This window comes from Oryza brachyantha, chromosome 10, assembly GCF_000231095.2.
Source record: "Oryza brachyantha chromosome 10, ObraRS2, whole genome shotgun sequence".
NCBI classification, from domain to species: Eukaryota; Viridiplantae; Streptophyta; class Magnoliopsida; order Poales; family Poaceae; genus Oryza; species Oryza brachyantha.
In genome coordinates, this window is record NC_023172.2 from 12148661 (window position 1) to 12176244 (window position 27584).

The window sequence follows — 27584 nt, forward strand, 5'->3', positions numbered from 1 at the left end:
GGACCAGCAACAAGGTTTGCAGGTGACGCCCTCACGACGGCAGCGTCGATCCATCGTCAACATGCGGTGCTGCGTCGTTTTCGGTACGGAGAAATACTCTGCAAAACCGATCTGATAAGTCGATCCATCGGCAACAGTGCAACCTTGATTAATTATCGATGTCATTTAGTGAATCAAGGTAAATACAATTATGCTCGTTAGCGCTAGTTAGCTGTGTGCTTGAAGAAGGATGGCAAACAACCAGATAGGGTATTGGTTAGTTGGCATTGATTTTGTTTTATGTGATGGCCTGATTGACCATCATATTTGTATCTACTTAATGTTGATTCTAATTGTCATATGTAGTACCTCTGATTGATTTTGTATTTTATTCTTGCACTGGTGGTTTTAGCGTTCTGTGTATTGATTTGTTTGCTCAGGAAAACCTTGTGCTGGTATTGTTAGTTAGTATATATACTGGTAGCTCACCATATTTAACATTAACTTTCTTTGTTGTATGCAGTAATGCAGATTGATTGAGACAGTAAGGATCTGGTGGAGATGGAGCACTCAGATGCAGAGGATACCCTTTCCAGAGCCCTGCGGTACCGTGAAGAATTGATAAGAAACCGATCCCAATTCGATGGATCTTTGGGACAGGGTGCCAACGAAGATAGCAGACATGGTCTTAATGGCTCGCCCATCCTCCATGGTGCCGGCGGCCTTGACGGCTCGTCGATACTCCATCACACCGGACACTATGGCGTCAATGCGTTTCAGGCGGTAACAGATGTCTCCCCCCCGCGCAGGGCCGTGGACGGCATGGCAGGCATGGTATTAACATTGCTACTAGTCCACACAAGAAGTGTAAGAACCCCATGGTTAAGGTGATGAAGGGTATTCAGTCCACCTTAGATACCAACTGCACTATTGCCAACAAGGTGATGCAAGGTGAATTTAGGTACAATTCCATTAAGGAAGCGCTCAACATTTCATGGCTACACAATTATTTGTGAAAGCTGAACACCGTGACATGTTCAAGACTTTTACCACTAAGGAGGGAAGGTTTAGTTGGTTGAAGAGGTGGTGCATAAAGGAAGGCTTGGATTAGAAGACTACTAATTATTTATATTCATGAATTTATTATCTCTATTTTACTTTGTCAGACCATTTGCATTAGAAAGACTACTACTACTATTTATTATTTTGTACTTGAACTGATGCATTGGCCATGTACTACGGCACTTTAATTTCAATTGTGTGAACTTATGGATCTCTTACTACTATATTCATCTACATGATCTTTCCCTGAATATTTGCGTGATATCATTTGTTGTACTGCTTGTAGATGAGCATGTATGGAAGTGATGATGAGGATGAGGATGAAACTGTTGTTGTTGCTAGGGGACAACTAAATATGGTGAGAAAAATTGGACCTGTGTTGACAGCATTTGGAATGTTCTATGCTGAAACTTATCTAAACAAGTCAAAGTACAGATAAGCTAATTTAGCAGGTCATACTTGGGTTATGAGAAATCTTAATATTCCCCAAGATTGTTATGACATGTTTAGGATGAGTAGGCCACTGTTTGAGAGGTTACATAATTTGTTGGTCTCATCTTATGGGCTGAAGTCAAGTTGTAAGATGGATTCAGTTGAAGTCTTAGGAATGTTTCTATGGACTATTGGAGCTCCACAATCATTTGTCCAAGTTAAAAACCAATTTGAGAGGTCAAAAGAGACAATCAGTAGAAAATTTAAGGAAGTATTGCAGAGTGTTTACCTCCTCTCAAAAGATCTTGTGAAACCTAGAGATCCAAACTTCACAACGATCCACCCAAGACTACTTGGTGATCGGTTTGAGCCTCATTTCAACACTTGCATAGGTGCAATAGATGGAACACACATACCAGTTGTCGTGCCTGCATCAAAGATGGTTCAACATGTGGGTAGGAATAAATATCCCACTCAAAATGTGTTGGCTATTTGTGACTTTGATATGAGGTTTACATTCATTGTTGCGGGATGGCCTAGATCGGCACATGATATGAGGGTGTTTAATGACGCTTTACGCAAATATGCTGCTATATTCCCTTATCCCCCACCTGGTAAAGTCACATTTACCATTTTAACAATCCCTTCTCACATGTTTCAATGATAAAATGATGTCTCCTAATGTATGTTTATGTTCACAGGAAAATTTTACCTGGTTGATTCGGGCTATGCTAATCAACTTGGATTTCTAGCTCCATATAAAGGGACCAAATATCATTTACCAGAGTTTCGAGCAGGTCCGAGTCCTAGTGGCAAGAAGGAGGTGTTCAACCACTTGCATTCATCTTTCCGTAATGTGATTGAACGCTCATTTGGTGTATTGAAGATGAAATGGAGAATTCTATTGGACTTACCAAGTTATCCGATGCTCAAGCAAACAAAAATAATACATGCATGCATTGCACTTCATAATTTCATTCGAGATAGTAAATTGAGTGATGAGGAGTTTGACCGGTGTGATAACGATGAAAACTACATGACGATGCCCTCAACTCAACGGAATGCTAGTCAATTGGGAGATGAGGAGAGGGACGCAAATATCTTTCGCGATAATATTGCAGATGCTTTATTCACTAGGAGATAGTGATTTAGTTGTAATATGTAGCAATTTTTATTTAGCTAATTCAAATTTTTATCCGGCTAAATTTAACTTTTTATTTGTTGTATACATACACAAGAATGGATAATGCATCCAAAATAGTTAAGAGCATTCTAGACTTTAGTCATACAAATCTAGTAATCTAACATATCCAATAATCTGATAAACAAACAGATTACAGCTTATTCTCCGCCAGCTTATTATAATCCAACTTATAGTAACCTAGTTTAATAAGCCAGCTTACAATAATTCTAAGCGGAAACAAACAGAACCTTAATGATGCGCAAGTTTAGCACGGATTCAGAAACTTCAGAAGAATAATATGTTAGGAAAACCTATCCACCGCCTCACCTCCACCAGCGAGCGCCGGGAGCCCTGCAGCCCAACTCCTCCCGCCGCCGGTCGCGCTCGGCTCGACGCGTCACACGCTGCCGGCCGGCATCCGCCGGCGCCCAGCGGCGGATCCCACGAACGCCGCCGTGGTGCCGTACAAGTCCACCAAGATGGCAATGTCTGCGTGACGAGGCCCTCGCGGCGGCGACGTCCACGCCGGTGATGCCCCATGGCTGGCGGCGGCGGCGGCTGGCAGCTCTGCACTGCTCGCCGAGGGCTCAAGAGGGCCCATGAAAATTGGCTCGGACCCTGAATTCCACCGCAGCGTGAGGCCCATATTAATTAGGCCCATATGGGAAAATCTGGCCTACGTCGATCCACGCTAGTTGGGCCTGGACGGTACAGATGCGCACGTGCGGCCTATATTAATTAGGCCCATAACGGGAAAAGACGTGTGGCCCATATTAGTGATGGACCGAAACGATAAAGCTGAGTACGGGCTGCCCATGTTAATTGGGCTCAATAAGGGCCCATGAAAATTGGCCCAGACCCTGAATTCCGCCGCAACGTGAGGCCCATATTATTTAGGCCCATAAGGAAAAATCCGGCCTACGTCGACCCACGCTAGTTGGGCCTGGACGGTACAGCTGCGCATGTGCGGCCTATATTAATTAGGCCCATAACGGCAAAAGACGTGTGGCCCATATTAGTGATGGGCCGAAACGGTAAAGCGAAGTATGGGCTGCCCATGTTAATTGGGCTCAATGAGGGCCCATGAAAATTGGCCCATACCCTGAATTCCACCGCAGCTTGAGGCCCATATTAATTAGGCCCATAAGGGAAAATCCGGCGTACTCGACCCACGCTAGTTGGGCCTGGAGGGACAGATGCGCACGTGCGGCCTATATTAATTAGGCCCATAAAGGCAAAGACATGTGGCCCATATTAGTGATGGGCGAAAGGGTAAAGCGTAGTACGGGCTGCCCAAATTAATTGGGCTAGAAGGGTAGCCGCGTACTTTGGGCCCATAATAATTGGTCCAGACGGTAAAGCGGCCTATGTTTATTGGGCCGGAACGGTAAAAGCGGATACTTGCGACTATATTTTTGCTGAACGCTCATGCATTTTGCAAATGTTCCAGATCAATTAGTGCTTTTCAAATAGAATTGGGATTAACAATCAAAATATGACCGAATTTTTATTTGGCGTGTCATTCCGTAATTTGTAGTCTTCTATTAAAGCAAACGAATTACCGAATACCTGGACGAAATACTACGGTTAATCTCCAAATTAGTACTGCACTTCGGTTTCATTTCACGGTGGTACCCTGCTACAACTGAAAAAAAAATATCTATCTATCTATCTATCTATCTATCTATCTATCTATATATATATATATATATATATACTTCTTTCCTGAAAATGAGTTGCCTGCAAATATCTTATAAACAGTTCAAATTCCACGTAGGTTAGTGTAACTTTTCATGTTCCCAACGACCCCCAACCTGAGCAACATGCTTACAATTGAGAAAAAAAAAATCCTTCATTGTTATGGAGTTCGTGGCAAGTTTCAGTACTTCAAGTTCAAGATCAAACAGCCAACACCAGTAACATTGCAATTCCGCATGTAATCCCGGAGAAACTCTGGCAGCCTCTATCTACCCCATGCTGGATGAGCCGATGATTGGAAGAATCGGCTTCAATGCAGCACTCCAGGATTCCTTGAACCTCTCCAAAGACATGAACTTGGCCCAACCCCACCCATCGCCCTTCTCCCTGTCCGAGAACTGGCAGCGGCCTGCACCCATGCAATTTACCAGAGATTCAGATAGCAATGAAATGCATAAATGATTCATCGGTCAGAGAGACTAGAAAAAAAAACAGTGAAAAAGATGTGATGATAACTAGGCTGTAAAGGAAATTTCTCGTCGAGATAAAAAAACCTGTGAGTTTCCTGTGTTTGCCGGTCACTTGATCCTTGATGGACAGGCTTAGCTCTACTAGAACACCGGATCCTTCATGTGCAGGTACAGGGAGAGGAATTTGCCATTGTTGTCAGATCCAGATGGGTACAAGCTCAAGTACCTGTTGGTCAAAGATTACTTCATCAATCATCATGGACCAAAGATTCAAGCTTTTCAGATTCTCACAATGTCAGGTCTTGATTGTTAAAAATCAAATGTTCATGCTCCTATAGTCCTATAATGTTCATCACCGCAGGTAGCAAACTCAGATGCAGAGGCACTACAAATTCAGATGTTGGGTGTTTGGTACCATACCATTTGTGTCCACTGATCTCAAACGGTGGAGAGTAACCAAATGCTCTTCAGAGCGAAGAAGTCCTCAATGTTCTAGCCGTAGACCTCGCGGTCGGTGATGGCGGTTGCCTTGTTGACAAACAACGTCTCCGACCAGTGCTTCACCTGCGCTGTTGTGACCTTGGAAAACTCTACGCCGGAAGCGCAGCTGCCACCAACTAGGAACCCAGAGGAAGGGCTTATTAGCATGTCAAGGGGCATAATGCATGAGGCCCCCGAGCTTGTGCTCATAGTATGGAACTGGTGGCTAACTGCATGCACCACAAAGGAAACTAGAGGCTCAAGAATGTAGCTGAAACAGCGTCTCACTGAAGCAAAACAGTGGGTGCATCTGAAATTCAGAACAACGTCAAGATTCTTACTGAAAAACTGGAACCTAAAAGCTAGGAAATTTGTCATTACTGTCAACAGATAATTGCAGCCTTCCGTTCATATTCACTGTGATTTCCATATGTTTGGTCGTATATCAAGAATCTGAATGATGCTTCTACAGTTGTGTCGGGGTTTAGAGAAGTTTGTGAAAGCTCAGGATGAGGGACACGTACTCCCCTCTCATGATCACTCTTTTTGTCCATCGGATTCAACTTCAAATACCTTCCTTAGCCACCACAACAAAATTGCTGGTATTACTGAAGGACTAGAAGCAATTCTCTTTTGTTCAGTCCCTCTAATATTTTTTCTAGATCCGCCGCTGACAGCGAGCTACTGCAATTCAGTCAACACACACTAAATGATGGGCTACTCCAGCTTTGAGGTACCAACAATTACAACTTCAGCTTCGATGCATCACTTAGTTTTCACGAGGTAACCATTCGACGAGTCCTTGAAATCCTCCAGGGACATGAACTTGTTGAATCCCCAGGTATTATCGTTCTTCGAGAATTGGCACCGGCCTGCATTGTCTCAATATGTAAAACAGTTCCAAAATGAAGAATATGGGATGACAAGTAGTAGTATATTAGCATTTGGAACTCCAGTTTGATAATTCATATCATTTTAGATAAGATTGTGGTTAAAGTTTTAAACTTCGACTATTAATAACTTTGAAAATATCTAGTTTGAACTCTGAAGACACCAGGACAATATGCATAGATAAATCTTAAAAATTGCTTTAATAAAATAAACATTTTTTTGCATATATTACAGTAGAAAATCATAGTTAGAATAGGCTTGTCATTGTCCAAAACCCCATTAATTATCAATCTGGAGGGAGTAAAAAGGTAAACCTGCTTCTTTCCAGTGCTTGCCGGTTTCCTGGTCTTTAATGGCTATGCAATATTCCACCAGGGCTACACTGTTTTCAAAGGTTATATCCTGCTTTTTCATGTGCAGATACAAGGAGAGATAGTTCCCATTTTTGTCATGGCCGGATGGACAGATACTGAGACACCTGAAAGTTTACAGAGCTCTGGGTTATGGATCAAATGAAAGAAATTTATATCTATGTCAGCCTACAATGCCGAGTCTAAATGTGTCTTCTCCAGTAGATTTTATATGCGATTTGGATAATATCAGTACTTATGCAAGTAAAGAAGTTCAGTTGAACCAAAACCAACTCATGAAAAAGAATTGCAGGAAGTAGCACCATTTGTGTCCACCAAGTTCAAACTCTGGCGAGTAGCTGGGGCTCTTCAATGCAAAGAAATCCTCAATGTCCCAAGTGTAGAATTTGGCCTCATCGAAGGTGTTCATCTTCTGAACAAACAGTATCTCTGATGCATTATTGGCTTTGGCAGTGACAGCTTTGATGAACTCAACACCGAAGACGCAGCTGTTGTTGACAATAAATCCAGAGGACTTCTTCAGTGTCATGAGGGGAATCATACATGAAGTGCCAGAGGATGTGCTTGCAGTCTGGAATTTGTGAGTAACTGCACATCAAGTGTCAAAAGGAAGACGTAAACATAAAGCTGTTGTCCCTTTGTGAAATAAGAATTTTGCTGAAACAATAAATTGGTGCAAATCAGATATTAAGAACAGAAAGAACAGAAGCATTACAAGGTTTTGTAAGTTACACCTAATGGAGTTGACCAGGAAGGTCTGAGTCAACCTGTCGAAGCATAAAGAACGTGATGATTCTATCTGGATTACTTTGCTGTGTTACCTTGATGTTCACTGTGCTTTCCATATGACTGATTAGATATCAAGAACTTGAAAGAAGCATCGACGACAGTGTCGGATTTCAGAGAAGTATTGCACAGCTCAAGGTTAAGGGAGACATACTCCTCTTCATCGCCACTCTTTTTATCCCTTGGATTCAGTTTCAAGTACCTGCAAGCATGAGAAAAGTGAGAAAAATGTTCCTCTTCCTTAGGCAGCGTTTAAATTGCAAAATTTTTTACAAGAGATATCACGTCACACATTTGATCAGATGTCGGAAGTGATTTTCGGACACAAATACAAAAACAAATTATAGATTCCGCCGAAAAACTACGAGACGAATTTTTTAAACCTAATTAATCTATCATTAGCACATGTTGGTTACTGTAGCATTTATGGCTAATCATGGTCTAATTAGGCTCAAAAGATTCATCTCACGATTTCTCCCATAACTGTGTAATTAGTTTCTTGTTCCATCTATATTTAATGTTCTATTTATGTGTCCAAAGATTTGATGTGATGTTTTTGTGAAATTTTTTTAGAAATTAAACAGGGCCTTAGACGGCATTCTCTTCTGACAGATGCAGCAAGCAAAGCTTCAGATTTTACTAGCCATGCAGTGTTAAAGTACAAGAAAAAGAACCATATGCTTGGTATTATTGTACCAGCTAAGCCCCATGATCTCAAACACCCTTGAGTATGTCCATCCTTCACCCTTATCAAGAAGTGAGGAGAAGCCATCAATCCTCCACTTGAACGTAGTCTGAGCTACCGGAGAAGGCGGCACTGTCACTGCCTCTGCCTGCTTGGATGGATTTCAGGCTCTGCCCCTTGTCTGATCGGCCTGAAACTTCAGTTCCAACATGTAAGCAGTATGTAACACCAGCTCGAATTGCTTGTACAGAACACGAGAAAACAATCCTGAATACCTCGAGACGGGGAGGCGCCCATGGTGATCCACTGATCCTTCAGTGCAGTGCAGGGTAACTGTTGCATATCACCAGTGTGCCGTACATGTAGAGCCATGGCGTATTGTGCAGCAGAATTGCTCAATTTCTCGGCAAAGGGGACGTGGTTTCTGCCTTCTTCCTGGTCCTCGGAGACTTTGTACACTGAGAAACTGATGCAAGCAATGCATAGTATATACTTCCCCGGGAATTTCCTAGCGTCTGAGGGATCTGGAAACAACACCATAAGTCATGAGTGATGAGTCTAATGAAGGGTAGGTTCTCACTTCCTTTTACCCAGAGTTCATAAGCTAATCTGCTAATGGCTTGTATTTTTAGTCTAACAAAATGTCCAAGGTCAACTCATGTTGGCCCCCGTCAGTCAACTAGCTCTCAACTCTCAAGCCGCAACGTGATTAGACAAAATTTAGTGTTTCAGAGGTTTCATGCGTCCACTTGATTATCTTGTTTTTTGCGTCGCCATCTTGGAGTTGGATGTCTACTTCTCATAATCTGAGAGCAGTACAATAGCAGGCTATAAGCCAGCTAGTACACGGGCTTTAAAACAAAATGTGTATATGACATATGGGACCATGTATTGATGTTTGGCAGGTACCTATTGTATAAATTGACTATTGATTAACTATAGGTGAATTGGAGCTAGTAGTTGGCTATACTGTTAAACTTGCTCTGATGATGCGTTTTCTTCTTCTGGAACTAGTATGACCCCGTGTTTTGATTAAGCTCGGAGCCTCAGATCAAGGACGCAGTATTGCAAAGGAAAAGGACATGATTGGTTTGTTGTTGTCCTCAGGGTTTCGAAACCGTCGATCGAGCCGTTGCCGCCACCACACACTACCATAGTTACTGCACGCATGGTAACCGAGGAAACCGCTATAAGACCAATTTTAAAACGACAGTCTCCATGGTCGTTATGATTTTATTTTTAAAAAATACACTATTTAGCAAAAAAAATACGTGTAAAAGATAAGGAATAATACAAGGTAAAATAACATTATTCGAATAAAAAGAGAAATAGAAAATGGGCCAAGCCTGGGCCGAATCTGGGGGAGGCTGGCCGCCGTTGGCGGCGCCCGAATCTGGGCCGCCTCCGGCGCGGCAGCGTTCCGTTCCGGGCTTCCGGCTCGCCGGCTTGCCGGTGGAGCGCGGCGGCAGCGGCGCACTTGCACCGCACACCCAGGACCGGGAGGGAGCTGGGCATTTTACCGCCGCGCCCGCGCGCGCGCCGTACGTACCGCGCGTGCGGCCCAGCTTTAGGTGCACCAGAAAAAGCGACGCGTCCGTCCGTCGGTTGGCGCCTCACCTCACCTCACCTCGCTCCAACCACCGTGCCTGCCGGCCACCTCGCCGAGGAGGACGACGAAGAGGATCAAAAGGCCCACGCGACGGCGCAAAGCCCAACGCGGAGAGCGGGTGGAGGTCTGGAGGAGGGCGAGCAAGTTGGGGATGGGCTCGAACAGCCCGGTGGTGCCGGACCCGACGGTGCTGGGGGTCCAGCTCCACCTGCCGCTGCGCCACCCGGCCGCGCTCTCCCGCCGCGTCGCCATGGCGCGGGACGCCGCCGTCGTGCTCCGCCCCTGGCTCGTCGACCTCGTCCCGCTCCTCATCGTCCTCCTCATCGCCGCCCACGTCCTCGCCCTCGTACGCCGACGCCCCTCCCCCCACCCCCACCCCCCTCTCCTCCGCCGTGTGTGCTGTTCGGGCTAAATCCGGCGTGCCCTTTTCCTCTTTCTCTTTCGCGTCGCAGGGGTACTGGATCTACAGGCTCGCCACCGATGGGTCCAGGCAGCCCGCGCGGAGCAAGAAGCACTAGGCACCCGCCACCGCTGCGCTGCGCTGCGCCGCTCCATGGATGTAAGCTCCTCCTCCTCTCCTTTCCATTCCTCCCCCATCTGGTGTGCTGTGATGATGATAATCGTCGCGACAACTGTGATTACTAGTCTGGATTTGCGAGGAGCTTAGCACTGTTTGAATGTCTGATTGCGGGAGTGATTTCTGTGCGAAATCTGAAGGATTGACTAAATTTGTGGATGCCTGGCAGGTGCATCAGATGCTAAAATTGTGAACTTTTCATGGTGAATCACTGGCACTCATCATTTTTTTTTGAGGCAAACGGCAATAGCTCTGCCAATTCATTTAGAGGGGGAAGAAAACGGTTTATTGCAAGGGCACACCCAGACTAGACACCATAGCGAGCGATTACAGTAGGAGAGCTTGTTGTCTCTCTTGCGAAAGCAAACCACCGTATGAGCAACCTCACTAGGTGTATTGCTATGATTATTATTGAAGAGGTGATCATTCCGGTGTAACCAAATGACCCATGCTGCGTAGACAAAGATCCCATCAAAAGTTTTACGGTGCTCTTTGGTTACCGTCATCCTGCAGTTCTTCCACCGTTGCAGATAGTCTCCATTGAAGCTTGTTGAGCTGGGAGAATGCAACCCTATTTTCTGGAAAACCAACGTCCATGCCTGTTTGGCATATGCAAAATTCATGATAAGGTGTTGGGTAGTCTCATTCTCCATTCCACACATAGGGCAAACAATATTGTTAGGCCATCCCGTAACTTGTAGCTTGTCCGCAGTTAGGATTTTCTTGTGGACTAGTAGCCACACTGATGCATTTTGGTCGGTCTGAGCTCTGCTTTGATTTTTCTCGTTTAATGTACTCACCGGGTCAGCTTATATGAATAAAAATCCCTTTTTGACAATATACAGGGTACCTTTAGATTTGATATGGGATTGTATAATGGTGTGTTTTGGCTGAATATGTGCTTGGTGGGTTAGGATTTTGTTTCTCTAATACTATTTTGATATGTAATCTCTGATCCTTATTAATTCTGAACGTCACGTATTATTAGTGAACACTTTATGCTATTTAAGAGCTTCTTTATGAAATCATGATTTCTGTGACCTATGGATTGTAATTTCTAAGCTGCCTTTCAACCCTGCATGAACCATGGTACATTCCAGACCTGGTGTGCTCGACATTCTTAATATTGATGTCAATGAACCAATAAATTTTCTAAAGATTAATTAAACATACCTGTGTCGAATTATTTTACGAATTAGATGAGTTGGATCTTTCAGAGCTTCTCTACTACCTACTCATTCATTATTCTTGTTGGTGTTACTTATGCATTTTGCCATGAATGGTACTTGGAAATATTATAAGTATGTACAAGTTTGATGCTTATGCTATCTAGGTTTCCAGGTAAAATTATTGGCTCGCATTTATTGGAATATGGGGTGGTACCAACTAACAAGCTTCGAATATGTGTTTCTTTTCGTACCACGCCCTGTTCATGTTGTAGTTTTCAAGCCTTATACTGTTCATAATTCATACCTTTTAACCATTGGTGCTGAAGCTAAATTTATGACAATGAAAATTATTGACTCTCAACAAAATCTAATTTATAAGCTCTTTAGCATATCCGAATTTCACATCTTCTCCCAAACTTGTAAGGTGTAACTAGAGTTAAGGCTTTCAACATTTATATGACTATTTAATATTGATCATCTCGCTGTAACTCCAAAATTGATCTCCCGTTGTTCCTTTAGCTGACATTGACAAAAGAAAAGGAAGGACAAAACCATTTCTTTAGCCTGTACCATATTTAGACAATTAGGTTCAAATGATGCAATAACATAAATTTTGTTATCAACAAAACTTTCTAATAAACGGAATAAGGTGGCTAAAACATTGTCAACTTGTATTTACCAAAGCTCATGCTCATATTTTGTACAGAAGCAGTTTATACATAAGTGGTAACTTTGTATATGCTGTTACTTCCTCCGTTCCAAATTATAAGTATTTCTAGGATTGGATTTTTTCCATGAAATAAGCATTTCTGACACTATTCATAGTACCACTTGTCCTGTCATTCAAAATACTTCTCATTTTATCCTCACTTACCCTCACACCTCCATCGATTCCTTATTTTAGAGGCACTACACTATTTTCTCCTTAACCTTAATTCATGCTAAACAACCTAGAAATGCTTATATTTTGGAACGGAGGGAGTAATTTATATGTTAGCATAGATGGCTTCTATTAGCACTACTTCGAAGTTCACAAAACCAAACCACTCAAAAAAAAACCAGACCAGGGCATTTGTTTTTCTATTTTTTGCAAAAAGAATTTAAAAACTATTCACTACATTTGAAATCTGACAAAATTTTGTCAGAAAATTAAAATCCACTTTTTTTTGTGAAATCGAGAGAGATGACAGGTTTAACTGTCACCTGTTAAATTTAGATGTGAAATCAAGAGATCGAGAGGTTTGTGTCCCTGATCCTTCTCAGGAAGCCTGGTTGTTAGCCCATCTATCAGAGAGATGACAGTTTAACTGTCACCTGTTAATTTTAGATGTGAGAATTCTGCAGTAGATTTGCCATTAAAAATATTTTGATGTCATTATACATTTAACGTTTCTACTATATAAAGAAAAACAATTCAAAAGTGTGTATTGGGCTATGTTACCTGGATACTTCTAAAAACTAGCCTATCTCGTATAGGATACTCCCGGATACGTATTGGACACGTACCGGTGTTTTTCATTTTTTTTTCAAAGTAATAAATTAATTCCCGATACTTCTTGGATACTACGTCGATACTTCTAGTCTAGGTATCATTATATATTTGAGGTTCATGAAAAGCCTAAATCAAGTTTATCAATTAATTACTACCATCTCCAATATATAAGATGTAATTGTATTTGAATAAATTAATATTTATAGTTTTGACTAATAGTTAAGCTATCAATATATTTCTTTAGTGACAAACAAGTAATACCATTAAATTCGTATTTAAAAATACTTCCAAGTGATGCTAATTTCGTACTTGTTAATTTGTATTATGAAAGAAAATAACAGCAACATTAAAGACCATGCAAAAACTAATACACTTTATAGTTTTGGGTGGATGGAATATGTTATTGTCCTATTGATCAAATTAAATAGCCAGCTCTTTTATTCTCTGTTAAAACCTTCATCTTTTATTTCTTTATGTTATATTGTTTTTAAATTTTATTTGCTATTATATATATAGGCATATCCCCGTATCCATGTTTCTATAAATATGGCATATCACGGTATCAGTGTATTGCATATAAGTATCGGAGTATCCGTGCATCATAGGTATTGGGTATCATACTAATATCTAAAATGGAAGGTAAAAATATTGAGGTAGGATTTCTGTACTATTGTTTCCTGTGTGCCCTTTTTTGCAAGTTATGACCATGCTCACCTTATTAGTGAAGCATCTTGTTGCAACTGCAAAGCTGAAATTTTGAGTGGCCCCAAAGTTCCAGTAGTTTTTTTCTCAAATGTCATAAGCAAAGCTATTTTATACTTGAAATCAACTGAATTCATCCATTTTGTTGCAGGTTTCCTGATAATGTTTTCCATTTAGATCTGGCATCCTCTGCTTGTTGATCTCCAAGGTTTCCAATGTTAAGTGATGGCGTGGAGAACTCGTGAATGAACTAAACGGAACCAGTCTCTTCCAGTGATTTGTTCAGATGTTGGTTTCAAAAGTGACGTTAGCTGAATACTCCTATGTGAAAAGAGGACCTTATGATTATAAATAGTTGTTGAAAAGGTTTGTCATTAGTTGATCTTTCATGTAAAGACGACCAGTAGCAGGTAGACAAGTGTTGTCATTTCCATCTGATGTGTGTATATCTTTTGAGCAGCCTTTTTCTTTGCTCGACCCAGATACAGGCGAACCTTCAGGACCCATGCTCCTATCTTGTCTGAAGAACACAAATGCAATTAAGTAACCGAAGATTCCAGATGAGCCATGACCTTGCAACCCTGATGGTTATTTTGCAGCCCAGATCAGCACACCATTACCAGATGTTTCTGACGCGATTTGCAGTGTTCTTGTCTGAACCAAAGTGGGCATTTCATTTATTTAACTGTTTACACCTGCTAAACCTTTTCCATCCCCAGCAAATACCCAACCCAAAATAAAGAAGATTGAAAAAGAGTAAAGCAAAGAGCACATACAAAAGCGTGCACAATATATGCTTGTATATATGCAAAAGCAAGCATGCACTATATATGCTTGTATATATGCAAAAGCAAAGATCACACACAAAAGGTGTGCGAACAAGGCTTAACCAGCAGTCATCAGACTTCTCTTTGCATTTCTTGCTCAAAAGGGCCTCTCACTCGCCGTGTTATTCTCGCCTTTTCTCGTGGGGCGGCATGAACAAAATGGCACAGGACACAAAGCAGATGCACGATGCTTCTAATCTTCAGCAACATTCTGATCTTCAGAAGAATGACAAGAGAATGAGAATATCAATCATGCTTTCAGCTGTCCAGTCTCCCATATGAATGAGAATATGAAAAAGGGAAGTAAGAAGCACAAGCAGAGAAGGGATTCTCACAGCACATATGTATATGACACTCAGAATCAATGTATTTTTGCTGCCATCAGAAAAAAAAAAGGTAAAGCTAGGGCCAACTAATCACAAACACACAGGCCCTCCCAAAAGAAAGTATAAGAAGCTCTGTTGAGTCATGAATGAATCATGATATGCTAGTTAATAGTACATGATATGTTCACATCAAGGATGGGCCTGAAGAACAATGAAGTGTCACCCATTCAGCTAACGGCAGATGATGCAAAGAACCACAGCGACGATTATGATCAGGATGAGGAGCGGCAAAGAGATGATCAGCACGAACTCCATTATTCAACTCTCCCTGCAAATTAAACCAAAATTTGTGGCTTAGAACTTGTCATGTCTAGCCAACACCACAATGCTTCGCTAGAAAGAATAGTAGCAGAAAGAATGCTACCATCCTGTTTTTTTCTCCTCTCCTGTACTTATATTTTTCTAAACCTTGTAATACGACTATATGAGGGCGCACCAACCATACATTTGCGATTCTCAAAGTTTATAACTGTTAGAAAATTGGATTTATTCACATAGGGGGTCATCATTTAGCATTTTTGAGGAAAAAGTCAAATGACATATTTGCAAACGAAAAATCATTTATGAATAAAACTTTTACATACATGTTCTTAACGATATAAACGCAAAAGCTGAAAAATAAACTGGGATGAAAAAACCTTAAGCATAAGCGTAAGTGAAATGATCAGACTGATAGAAAGCACCTTTTCCTTCAGGGAACATATCTATGAATGAAGAAACTATAAATAGGATAATTGAACAAAAAGGGCAAGAACTCTGTTTCATGCAATAAAGAGAGGAAAACGAGCTAACCTAGAAAGGAAGGGGGTGGAAGCTTCCTCACACTGTTACACAGGCCTAAGCCACACACCTTGTGCTTGCAGAAGCAAAACCGCACGCGAAAGGGAAGGAAGAGAAGATATGTGATTACAAGAAAGCCATGCTCGCACATCATAATCCATCAAATCAACACTCGCTCTTGGAATCAATGTGAGTGGAGGAGATTAATCTCACCTAATTCCTCAAGGATTGCTTAACTTGTACTACTCTCTCCAGTTCCATAATTCTTATCGTTTTGGATAAGTGTGTGGTTAAACTTTTAAAACATTGATTATTAATAACTTTTAAAATATTTAGTTAAAAAATACTATAATAACATGTATTGATGAGTTATAAAGAGTACTTTAATAAAAGTAAACATTTATTTATTTTTTGTGTATATTTTAATACAAAATCATAGTGAAATATAACTTACAAGACCGTCTTCTTATCCAAAACGACAAGAATGATCAAACTAGAGGGAGTAACACATAAATATGACTTTCATTGCTCGAAGAATAACCAGAGCATTGAATGCTAAGAGAAAGGTACAATCACTCTGTTTGTTGCACATGTGAAAGAAAGGATTAATTTCCTTAACGAACCTGCTCAAGTAAATGTAGTAGGCAGTCTAAGCCTTTTGTAGGGATAGATGTGGATCAGCGTGCAGGTAAAATCTAGGTCTAGCTCTAGTTCAAATAAGGGGTGTTTGTTTCTAGGGACTTATTTTTAGTCCCTAGTCAAATCGGATGTTTAGACACTAATTTGAAGTATTAAACATAGACTAATAAAAAAACTAATTTCATAAATAAGAGCTAATCCGCGAGACGAATTTTTTAAGCCTAATTAATCCATAATTAGCAAATGTTTACTGTAGCATCACATAGGCTAATCAGGATTAATTCGGCTCATTAGATTCGTCTCGTGAATTAGTCCAAGATTATAGATGAGTTTTATTTATAGTCTATGTTTAATACTTCAAATTAGTGTCCAAACATCATATGTGATATGGGGCTAAAAAAACAACCCCTTAAATCAACTAAGTTTTACTTTAATATAAACTTAGTTAATTGGGTTGAATTACATGTTGCCATCCCCTAGCATTTTGGGGTGACCTGTCTTAAGGACTCTAGGGAAGTACAGTAAGTACTCTTCTAGTAGAATCGCAGGAAATATATAGGTCCACTGATACTAATGGTTGCCTCTTGGATTTGGCTAAGATGAGAAGTATAGTCATCGATGCAACAAGTTGGATCAAACTCCAATTAGATCACAGTAACCCACATGGCCACATCTTCACTCTTGTCTATAGATGACTCCACAAGTCAACAGATGAATCTTGAAACTTGCTCTACCACCAAAAAAAAAAAAAAAAACCATTATCGAAAGCTACAGCTCATGGTTTCTCAACCACTCCATTTCCTAAGCAAATACAGTATGGTTTAACTTTTAATGTTTTTTAGTTTTTTTTCTCGGAGGGAAAAAATCAGAGCAAACAAACACGAGTAGTACTCTCAAATCTACTTGAGCTAACAAGCCAGCTAAAACAGATGTTCCCGATCGATTGGCATCAAATCCACCAGATGAAATGGAAATCACAGAAATTTTAGCTGTGACGGCAGCATGGCGGATCGCAGTCGGGGAGCTACTAGCGTTAAGTTAGCAAGATCGAATCGATCGACCAGCTCGGAAGGAAGGAAGAGGGAGATTCCCGAGGGGGGAGAGGGAGAGAGCGACCGAATCAAGCAGCTCATGGCCGCCATGAACCTGGAGCTACGCACTCACTCCAGGTCGGGGAGCATCGATCGATCGATCGAGATAGTAGTACGTAAACGCAAGTAGTATACGCACCTGCGGCGGAACCCAGCAGATGCCCCTCCTCCTCGTCCGTCTTCGTCGTCCTCGGCGGCGGCGGCGGCGTTCTTTGCTGCTGCTGCTGCTGGGTGTGGAGATGTATGCGCGGCGACGGCGCTGCGGGAGGGAGGGAGGAGAAGAGAAGGCGGAAAGCCAGAAATGGTGGGTCGGCTCGGGAATCGGGTGGTGGGGTGCGCGGGTGACGGTGCGAGGGTGAGCCAGAGCCAGGGGAGGTGAGGAAGACGCCAAAACCTCCAAAAAACCAAGAACGCGTGCCACGCGCCGTACGTGCCGGCCGGTGCCCAAAACGGTCGGTTTTCATCGTTTCTCCACGTGGCTTGAAATCAATTTTTATTGAAACTTTGAGCTTTTAAGCGGTAGTTAAAATTTGATCAAAGTTCAATTATTATTCGTGGAAAATCGTGATGTCCACAGGGCAAGGCTCGAAATCCGGTAATCAGGGGGTGTTTAGTTTAGTAAATGCATGTTACATCAAACGCTTGATCGGATGTTGGAAGAAGTTTTTGGACACGAATGAAAAAACGAATTTTATGACTGGCCTGTAAACTGCGAGACGAATCTTTTGAGCCTAATTAGTCCGTCATTAGCCCATGTGGGTTACTGTAGTACTTATGGCTAATCGTGTACTAATTAGGCTCAAAAATTCGTCGAACGATTTTTCATGTAAATGTGCAATTAGTTTTTCGTTTATCTATGTTTAATACTCTATTTAGGTGTATAAAGATTCGATGTGATGTCTTTGGGTGAAAATTTTTGGGAACTAAGCAGCCCCTCAATCGGTGGCAGTGGTGGATCCAGGATCCGAAGGTTGGTGGCAGTGGCGGATCCAGGATCCGAAGGTTGGAGGCTAATTACATTCTTCCTCCTTTAGCCCCCCTATGCTTATTTCTCCTCTCTCCTTTCCCCTTCTCTCTCCTCTATATTTTACATGGGAGATCCGTCGTGTAGGGGAGCTAGAGCCTCACCAACCCCCCGTAGATCTGTTCCTGATCGGTGGAGGTCATCGCTTGACAAAAAGAAAAAAACTAATAAAAAATAATTTATAAATAAAACTTTTACGTAGTGAGGATGATCTAGAAACTAAAGTTAAAAAATAGATGGTGATAAAAAATCCTAAAAACCAACTCATCTATTAATTTAAATCTTGTTTTATAAACATAAACATAAATTGAAAGATAAAATGTAAGGTAAAATCCCTGGACGGTGTGTGTTAGTGGTGCCAGGTGTACGTTTCCTTCATCCTTTTATGCACACGCATAGCACCACGGACCACGCTTGGAATCGATGCGATGCCTTTCACGTAAAATAACCAATAAGAGAAGAAAAAGGAACACGGCGTAACTCGTAAGTAAGCACGAATGGACGAGTAAAGGCCTGGTCTCAAGAGCACTACTATAGACTCAAACACTCACCAGGTCAAAGAAGAACGAAGAAGAAGACAAAAATAATGTGTTTTTTTTTTGTCAGTTGTCACTCACTCGCTCACTCAACTGTTTGGCCCAACCACCGGTGACGGATCTAGAAAAAAAATATTAGAAGACGTTAAATAAAAGAGAATTGTTTTTAGCTCATCCTTCTCTTTAGTAATACCAAAAATTTTGTTGAGGGGCTAAGCAGAGGCTTCAATAGTGCAGAGGGGCTTGCAAACAACATCGGGCAGCAAAACTAACGATCATCTGAATGTGACGCATCACAAAATACATACATACGTACGTACACGTACATGAATGATTAAATGTTGTAGTAGCACGCAGCTCCGGCTGCTGCCATGGCCGAACGGAGAGCTAGCGGCAGATGACGCAGAGGACGATGGCGGCGATCACGATGAGCGCCAGCAGAGGCAGCGATATCACCAGGACCAGCTCCATCAGATCGGCCGGCCTCCACCCCCAACAACAACAACAAACAAAATTAACCGAGACCGAGGTGCTCCGTTTAATTAATTACCCACGTCCTCCTGCACGAAAAAAACCCCAGTTTGCACGGAAGGAAATCGAGCTGATTAACCGGGTTAAGCAAAGCAAGCACGCACGCACCCACGCACGTACCCGATCGATGGGTGCGAGAGATTGGCCGACCGGCGGGGAAGAATCGCTCGCGGACTGACTCACTTGGCGGCGAAACTGCGTGAAGCGGGCAAGGAGTGATCGGTGTGTGCGGCGGAATGGAGCCGGTGGTAGAGGGGAGGTGCCTGCCTTCCGGTTAATAAGTAGTAGGAGTTGTAGCGGGTGGGGCGGGGACGGGGAGAAGCTGATTCCGATCGTTTTGGCAGCGTAAAAGTTAAGGACGACGTCGATGGCCGGAAGCATCTTGGCTCGTGGTGGTCGTACGTGTGGCGTGGCCACGGCAGGTGTCACCGGCGCGGTGCGAGCGAACCAGCGCGCGTGAGAGATGGCCTGAGTTTGATTGCTGGGTCCAGGAACCGACGCATAAAAGATAACAGCAGATTAATCGTATTATTAATTATTTAATAGCTATAGAAAAAATTAAAAGCGAGTAAAATATTTTATTGGGATTTTCTTAGAAAAAAAGTTGTAAAAAAATGGTGTATAGTCAGTTTGAATAACGAGTATGTATGTAAAAAAAAAGAATACATTATATAGATAGATGGTGAGAGTCATTAGGGAGAGCTCCGCCTCTCTCGATTGATCGATCGATCGCTTTATGCAATTCACACCTTTACACGCTAACGTGTTGCGGTGTTGCCTAGCCTTTTGTCGTTCCTTTATTTTACGCATGTAAATGCTACACAACAATAGTCTTTTAACTTTTGTAGTTTGTACTACTATACTCTACTCGGTATCTTCAATTGATTTCAATCAGCTTCGATAAATTAATGGATCTAGATAAACTTAGAAAATCTCGTAATATAAAACAATGTAATACGTTACTACTGGTTCATTTTGATCAATATTTTGGGCCGGAATGCTCAAGAATATGGGCCCAAGAAAAGCCTAAAAACTTCAAAGTCACACACACGGCCCAACAGGAAAAGTCGAATACCACAAACATTCGGCCCGCTTCGTCGTCATCCCCTGTCCTAAAATCCCTTCCCCCTTAAGCCCCCCCCCCCCCGCCCACTCGAACTCCCCCGCCGCCGCCGCCGCCGCCGACGACGACGAAAAGCCGGCATCCTCCGATGCTCGCCGCCGCCGCTGCCGGCTAGCGCCGGCGGTGGTCCAGCTCTATACGGAGCCCGAGCTCTGCCTTTATACAAACACCCTCCCCCCACCATGAGACCCTGCGCCCTTCTCGGATGCCCTTCCGACCGCGCCTCCCGCCGCTCCGCCTCCTCCTGCCTCATCTCCGGCGCCGCCGCTCTCCCTGTTCGCCCCTCCCTGCGCGGAGAACGCTTTCGTTTTATCCCTCGGCGGCGGCGGCGGCGGCGGGGGAAATGACGGAGTCCGAGGAGGACGCGGTTGGTAGGGATACCCGCGCCCCTCCCTTCGTTGGCGGGATAGCACGGGGGGCGCCTAGGATCGGCTGCAAAGGAGGGGCGGTTGGGGAGGAGGAGGAGGAAGGGCTCGAGAGGGAGGCCTCCGTTGTCGCGCGTATCGAGCTCTGCCATGCGCTGGTGCGGGAGAGGAGGTGGCGGGAGATGCGGGCATGCCTGACGCAGCTGGTGAGCGAGCAAGGTGAGCGTGATGAATTTTCCGCATTCCTGATTAGCAACCATTCTATGATCTTAGTCATGTAGTAGCTGTTAGCTGAAAAGCTTCGGTGATTGGTATGAGAAGGCATGCATATGGCATCTGTAGTTTTGAATCTTTGGTCAATATGAATGTATGGCAAAGGGTATGTTGTTATTCCAGAGGCATGGTCATTATTTAATGTAAAACAGTAGGAAAAATGTCGAAAGCGATGCATAAATAGTTGGCTGTTGGCTAGTATATTTGGTTTAAGTATTATTGATGTAGTGCGTTTTCAAAAGATCTCTGTACGTATAAAAAGTAGCAACACAAAAATATTCAAATTTAATCTTAATGCACTTCCTACTGTAGGGTCCGGGTCTGCGCCAACTCTCTGTGACATCTTGTGGCATAGATTCAGAGAGTGGGATCCCAACAGTTGTGTATGGGATGCTTTAGCAAATAGCTATGCTAGAGCTCAGATGGTTCATGATGCCCTCTACGTTCTTAGTAAAATGAGCAGCCTGAACATGAAAATCTCGGTATTTACCTATGATAGTTTATTGCACGGCTTGAGGAAGACAGACATGGCACTGGAGCTTTTTGAAGAAATGGAGTCGCGCGGTGTCTCTCCCAGTGAATATTCTCATAGTATTGTCATTGATGGCCTCTGTAAGCAGGATAAGGTTGGAGAAGCTTTATCTTTCCTTCAGGAAGCAAGGAAGGAGGGAAGGTTTAAACCTGTTGGAATGGCCTTTAACATCCTTATGTCTGCATTGTGCAATTGGGGGTTTGTTCAGTCTGCAAAATCATTTTTATGTCTGATGCTGAAATATGGATTAATCCCTGACAGATATACCTTTTCTACTCTTATACACGGTCTATGTAAAGTAGGTTCCATGGAGGAAGCATTGGATCTTTTTGAGAGAGTGACAAAAGAAGGAATGGGACTTGATACTGTGACATACAATAGCCTTATTAATGGATACCGATTGCTTGGTTTAACAAGAGAAATTACTAAAATTATTCAGATTATGCGAAGCCAAGGCATTGAGCCTGATCTTGTCACTTATACTATACTTATTGCTGGTCACTGTGAACATGGTGATGTTGAAGAAGGAATGAAGATAAGAAAGGATGTTTTAGACCAAGGTTTGCAGTTGAATATTGTCACATATAGTGTCCTTCTCAATGCTCTCTTCAAAAAAGGCTTGTTCTATGAAATTGACAACCTACTTGCTGAGATATACAATATTGGTTTGGATATGGATGTTGTCGCATATTCCATCCTCATCCATGGGTATTGCAAGCTAGGGGAGATTGAAAGAGCTCTTCAAGTATGCAATGTGATGTGCAGGTCTCACAGGGTAGTGCCAACATCACTGAACCATTTGTCTATTCTTCTAGGGCTTTGCAAGAAAGGATTGTTAGTTGAAGCAAGGTGGTATTTGGAAAACGTAGCTATAAAATATCAACCAACTGATGTAGTGTTTTATAATGCCGTCATTGATGGGTATGCAAAAATTGGTGATATTATTAATGCCGTTCATTTGTATGATCAGATCACTGTAGCTGGTATGCACCCAACCATTGTCACGTGCAATTCTCTTCTATATGGGTATTGTAAAAGTGGGGATCTGGAACTTGCAGAGAGCTATTTTAGGGCTATTCAGCTAAGTGGACTTCTACCAACAGCAGTGACATACACCACCTTGATGGATGCACTCTCTGAAGCTGGAGAAGTTAATGCAATGCTAAGTCTTTTTGATGAAATGGCCGCGAAGAGGATCAAGGCAAATGCAGTAACTTACAGTGTTGTTATTAAAGGACTTTGTAAGCAGCTCAGATTCGATGAGGCTATCAGTGTTCTCAGTGATATGAATAACGAAGGTTATGCTGACCCAATAACTTACAATACCCTCATACAAGGTTTCTGTGAAGCACAAAACATTCAGATGGCTTTCCGCATATATGACATTATGTTATGCCGTGGCCTTGTCCCAACACCTGTTACTTACAACTTGCTTATTAATGTGCTGTGCTTGAAGGGAAAAGTTAATCAAGCAGAAATGCTTTTGGAGTCCCTCAGAGAAAAGGGCATTAAGTTGAGAAAATTTGCCTACACAACACTTATCAAAGCTCAATGTGCAAAAGGAATGCCTATCAATGCTGTTTTGTTAATCGGTAAGCTTCTAGATGGAGGGTTTGAAGTTTCTATCAAAGATTTCAGTGCAGCAATCAGTCGACTTTGCAAAAGACAATTTACCAAAGACGCCTTCTTGTTTGTCGCAATTATGTTATCTGTTGGTGTTTACCCAGATGCTCAAATATATTATGTGCTACACAGAGCTCTGCAGAAAAGTAACAAGCTTGTCTATCTACCCATATTACATGCACTTGCTGTCAAAACTGGTATTTAATACCTTGAGCATGTGAGTGTGACTGTGTTATCACTTTTACTTGTAGTGTACACTACATTGAATGACTTATTCATATTGTACTTATGTGTTATTGTTTGGTATTGTACAGGTTTTAAAGGTGCTATGTCCTTGTGTCTGGACAATCGACAATTGAGGACAATATTGGCTCAGGGAACCACATGATCAATATGTTGTGCCAAACAGTAAGATTAAATCAACTCCTTTATATTGAATCACATGATCAGAATATCCAGATCAAGAATGTTAAGAGCCTAAGACTGTATTTAAAATTCTCTTTCTGGTCTTCTGGCAGTGCCCAGACTGAGGACATGTCATGTGGTGATATTTTTAGCTCAATCAGCAGTGGTGAGTATATCTTAGGTAACTGCGAGTCTGTTACCATTCGGTCATCCAATGTTTTGTTTTAAACATAACCATGTACCTGTTACGTCTTCTGAATTTGGAGAAATGGTATCGTAAGTTTTGTTGTCTTGTCTACTGTTGAGGTTTATTTGTTGTGTTTTTTGTCCCTTGTTTGCATGCTTATATCAATGTATGTGAAGTTGATGTTTAGGAAGACCATTATCCAAAGCTGCAGAGTCTGGATACAAACAAGTTCTCATTTGTTCTTGCCCAACCAACAAAACGTACGCGAGAAATGACTTGTTTGTTCAAAGCACTTGTCCTAGTCATTCTTTAAATCTTATATCATGGAATTTGTGCAACCTCGAAGCTATATACTCAAATGCAGTGCTATTTTTTAGAGATCCAAGAATGCTAATTTGTTTACTGCAAGCTTAGGTAAAATAGATTTGTTCGTCTCAGCCAAATTTTATGTCTGTTGCTTGGTAGGGTTGTTACTTGACTATGAAGACTTGTTTTACAAATACCATCAACATTGCTATACAAGAGCATAGTTGGTACATTATCAACTCACAACTCAATATCTAAGATCTTACCACATCCTTTGTTTTGTTGGCATAAATAAGGCCCTGTATCCTTGTTTGACGATCAACATATATACAGACATCGAAATTTCATTTTTGTGTTCTTGCAATCAAAAGAATGACAAAAGAGAGCTAGGTGTCACCTTTTGTCTTGTCATTTTATTCTCTCAAGTCGAATTTATGTCCACTATGGTACTGTCAAATAAGCAGAGTTTATGAGTCCTGTCATACTTTCTGAAGAATGCTTTGTTCTCTCATTCTTAGATCCATCAATGAGGCAGATAGGCAGATGGCATTAAGGTGAGCCATCACCATCGGCCATCCGTCGGTGGATGGAGCAACTGAGCAATCAAGAAAGTAACAGGAATGTTCTAGCTGTAGAGAGGCCATGGAACCAATTAAGTGTCATTCGGTGCTGACCAGAGGTACAGATTTGTTAACTGTTTCAATTTATCCTGTGCTGTTAACATTGAAAAATGACTCGTCCATGGTGCAGGTCATGGAATGTGAAATTCCGACGTATCAGCAGAGATGCCACCACGGTTGAACTTCAGCTATGTAACGACAAATTTTCGGTCATTGAATGGTCGCTGTATAGGCATCACTGAAAACCAAGTTGATCAGAGGGGATCCATGAAGCATGAAAACCTCCTACTTGTCGGATGGAAGAGGACAAGGATGAGGCTAGCCATCCCAGTCTCCCACTGAAGGGCATCATGTCAGGTGGCCCCCAGGATCTCTAGTCTAAGCCCCAGAGATCTCTTCTACCAAGCTAGCATCTCCTGAGATCTCTGTTTAGCATCTGTTGCGTGACCGAAAGCCACAACTTCAGGGCTTGGTAGAATGGTAGATGGCTACCCTTGCCTTGCTCTGTTCGTTTTTTTGTCCTTCATGTGCTTTAGTCATTGTCCATCCTGGGATTCCAGCGTTTCCCTCTTTATGTAATTTGTCTAACGTGCATTTCACAGTTACGCGTTTGTAATCAAATCATGATTATTAGTCAGAAACAATAGCACTTTGCATTAAGATGTACAGTATTCATGATGCAGCCAACTGCATGTACATGTCTAGTGGATAGACAACAGCTCAGGTTTGCCATCAAATCCTGAAGAGAGTTGACACTCGTCATTACTTGAGAACATTGTAAACCTAGCCACCACTTTTGTGAATCTTTAGCCGAGTGAATTGATGTCACTTGCAGTCTTCACCCTAACATTTTTTTAACAGGAAAGAGCCAGGATTTGAAATCTAGATGGGAGTATTCTCTATGCAAACTATAAAGCGTGTGCATTCATCGCATGGTGCCAAAATGTCGAGCTGATGCCCAACACGCTCAAGGACGACGTGCTAGAGGACAATCGGATAAAGCCTCTCCACTGTTGATGATCTTGAGCAAGAGGGACAGCGACACTTAACCATGGTAAGAACTACTGCCTTCGTCCCATAATAACTTCATTTTTCGATTAAATTTATACAAAATTTTTTAAAAAATAGCCACACGTAAAGTACTATTTATATTTTATCATCTAGTAACAATAAAAATATTAATCGCAAAAAAATTTAAATAAGATGAAAAGTCAAAACATTATATGTAAAAACTGAAAAATAAACTTATTTCAGAACAGAGATAATAAGAACTAAGAACGGGTAAGCCAGTCTACCGGCCAGCCCTCTGCATTTGTCCTTGCAACTCATGGCAACCTAAATTTATACCAGATTGTTAGAGTACTAGCGAATTGTCCGTCTTTCCTCATCAACTGAAATTTTGGATTACATTGGTTGGTGCATATCAGGACCAGATGTCGTGAGTTCGAATCATGGATGACCCCTCAAGTTTGAATTTTGGGTGGCACACAATTAAGTAAAAAAAATTGTAGCCCACTCCTTGATCGAGGCTTGAGGGGTTTTGCGTGAGGGAGGATGTTGAAGTGTAAGTAAATTATCCGTCTTTTTTTGGTTAGTCGGTACATGCATTAACATAGATCTTCTCAATGGTCAGGAATTGATCGATGCTGTACTAGCAGACATCTGGGTGGATGGCATTTCTGCCTGTTACCTTCCGAACACGCATCAGCAGCAGCAGCAGGAGGTAAAAAAAGGGGAAAACCGGATTGCCCGTTTCAGAAGGCAAGGGTGGAGCAGAATCATGAGCCAGGACACCCACCAGGTGCTGCACTGCACAGGCACACAAAAACTTCGGCTTCATCACTCTGCTGCTGCTGCTGTTTTGCCTTTCACCACCAATGGAGACCTGGACGGCACCGAAGCGGCAGCCTGTCGTTGTTGGCGAAAGCCGGGGCAGGAGGATGGATGCCAGACGGAGAAAGGTGAGAGGTACTACTACCTGATTAGCACGTACGCACAGGATGTCAGTGGCGTCTATCTGTTTCTGTACGTGTGTATGGACACTATCGGTAGGATGTTTTATCGAGCGTTTCTTGAATTTCAAGACTTTTAACGTGGTCTCCGAAAGTGTATTAGTGCTACCAGTAACATGTGGGTTCAATAGCATAATTACGATTCCGTTTTGGCAGAGGTTAATATCGTTTGTCGGGTCCCGTGGTTAACAGAGTGAAAACCGTGAAAAAAAAACATAAGGTTATTGCGAATATTCTGAGGTTTCAAAAAAATTGTACGTGTTACATGATATGGTAAACGCTGACGAGACAGTTTCGGAGAAATTAGTTCTCTTTTGGATTGTAGGAACCTTTTACATTGCTTGCAAACTGCCCTTGATCCTGTATGATAGTTTGCTGCGGTGCTTGCTGGAATGGATATCCCTTTTGTCTCTTTAAGCATTATTCAAATAGTTATGAAATCTCTTTACAAAAACTAACAATATTTATACAAAATACGCAAAACTATTTCACAAGATCTTTTTTGGAAAATAAAAAGACAAATCCAATGCATGAATAATACTTGTACAAGCAGGGCTGGCCCTAGGCCCCAAAATTGCAAGCCTCACCTCTAAAATTTTGAGGTAACATGTATAATGTATAACGTTTTATATATATTAATATTATTTCTGAATATAATTTAAATATTTAGATTATATATACACACACAAAATATGATAAGAGCATTTATGTTTAGTTTTGTATTGGGGCCTCGAAAAG

The 27584-nt window shown here is 42.0% G+C and overlaps 2 protein-coding genes and 3 long non-coding RNA genes across 9 annotated transcripts; 2 read left to right on the plus strand and 3 right to left on the minus strand.

Moving 5' to 3' along the window:
* Nucleotides 1–4399: 4399 nt before the first annotated feature.
* Nucleotides 4400–8879, minus strand: LOC107305120. Of its 2 annotated transcripts, XM_015841744.2 has the most exons (8): nt 8313–8879; nt 8049–8227; nt 7388–7554; nt 6869–7154; nt 6510–6673; nt 5245–6176; nt 4909–5050; nt 4400–4763 (listed from the first exon to the last, which is right to left on the minus strand). In XM_015841744.2, the coding sequence occupies exons 2-6, from the start codon at nt 8060–8062 to the stop codon at nt 6070–6072; spliced, it is 738 nt and encodes a 245-aa protein (XP_015697230.1). In that variant the 5' UTR covers nt 8063–8227; nt 8313–8879; the 3' UTR covers nt 4400–4763; nt 4909–5050; nt 5245–6069. The 2 variants fall into 2 exon arrangements, with proteins under 2 accessions (XP_015697230.1, XP_015697231.1); XM_015841745.2 differs by lacking the exons at nt 4400–4763; nt 4909–5050 and having other exon boundaries at nt 5498–5534; nt 5646–6176.
* A 718-nt stretch (nt 8880–9597) lies between these two features.
* LOC107305185 lies at nt 9598–14090 on the plus strand. Its single transcript, XR_005812596.1, has 3 exons — nt 9598–9992; nt 10099–10205; nt 13738–14090. It is a non-coding gene; the product is annotated as an uncharacterized LOC107305185 (long non-coding RNA).
* A 648-nt stretch (nt 14091–14738) lies between these two features.
* On the minus strand, nt 14739–17679 carry LOC107305184. The gene is made up of 2 exons (XR_001551296.2): nt 17449–17679; nt 14739–15067 (listed from the first exon to the last, which is right to left on the minus strand). It is a non-coding gene; the product is annotated as an uncharacterized LOC107305184 (long non-coding RNA).
* A 1071-nt stretch (nt 17680–18750) lies between these two features.
* LOC107305186 lies at nt 18751–19682 on the minus strand. Its single transcript, XR_001551298.2, has 3 exons — nt 19521–19682; nt 18885–19429; nt 18751–18765 (listed from the first exon to the last, which is right to left on the minus strand). It is a non-coding gene; the product is annotated as an uncharacterized LOC107305186 (long non-coding RNA).
* A 915-nt stretch (nt 19683–20597) lies between these two features.
* On the plus strand, nt 20598–27020 carry LOC102718026 (putative pentatricopeptide repeat-containing protein At1g13630). Of its 4 annotated transcripts, XM_015842012.2 has the most exons (9): nt 20598–21107; nt 21474–23285; nt 23449–23533; nt 23631–23724; nt 23835–23887; nt 24733–24893; nt 24965–25888; nt 26262–26398; nt 26468–27020. In XM_015842012.2, the coding sequence occupies exons 1-4, from the start codon at nt 20729–20731 to the stop codon at nt 23635–23637; spliced, it is 2283 nt and encodes a 760-aa protein (XP_015697498.2). In that variant the 5' UTR covers nt 20598–20728; the 3' UTR covers nt 23638–23724; nt 23835–23887; nt 24733–24893; nt 24965–25888; nt 26262–26398; nt 26468–27020. The 4 variants fall into 4 exon arrangements, with proteins under 4 accessions (XP_015697498.2, XP_015697497.2, XP_015697496.2 ...); XM_015842011.2 differs by having other exon boundaries at nt 21474–23533; nt 23835–23902; XM_015842010.2 differs by having other exon boundaries at nt 21474–23533.
* The last annotated feature ends 564 nt before the right edge of the window (nt 27021–27584 follow it).

Coding starts and splice junctions, on each gene's coding strand:
- LOC107305120 (XM_015841744.2), bottom strand. Junction 7,155..7,387: donor AAAGCACAGTGAACATCAAG/GTAACACAGCAA, acceptor CTTGATGTGCAG/TTACTCACAAATTCCAGACT. Junction 6,674..6,868: donor GAACTTGGTGGACACAAATG/GTGCTACTTCCT, acceptor GTAAACTTTCAG/GTGTCTCAGTATCTGTCCAT.
- LOC102718026 (XM_015842011.2), top strand. CDS start 20,729: ATGCCCTTCCGACCGCGCCTCCCGCCGCTCCGCCTCCTCCTGCCTCAT. Junction 21,108..21,473: donor GCAGCTGGTGAGCGAGCAAG/GTGAGCGTGATG, acceptor TTCCTACTGTAG/GGTCCGGGTCTGCGCCAACT.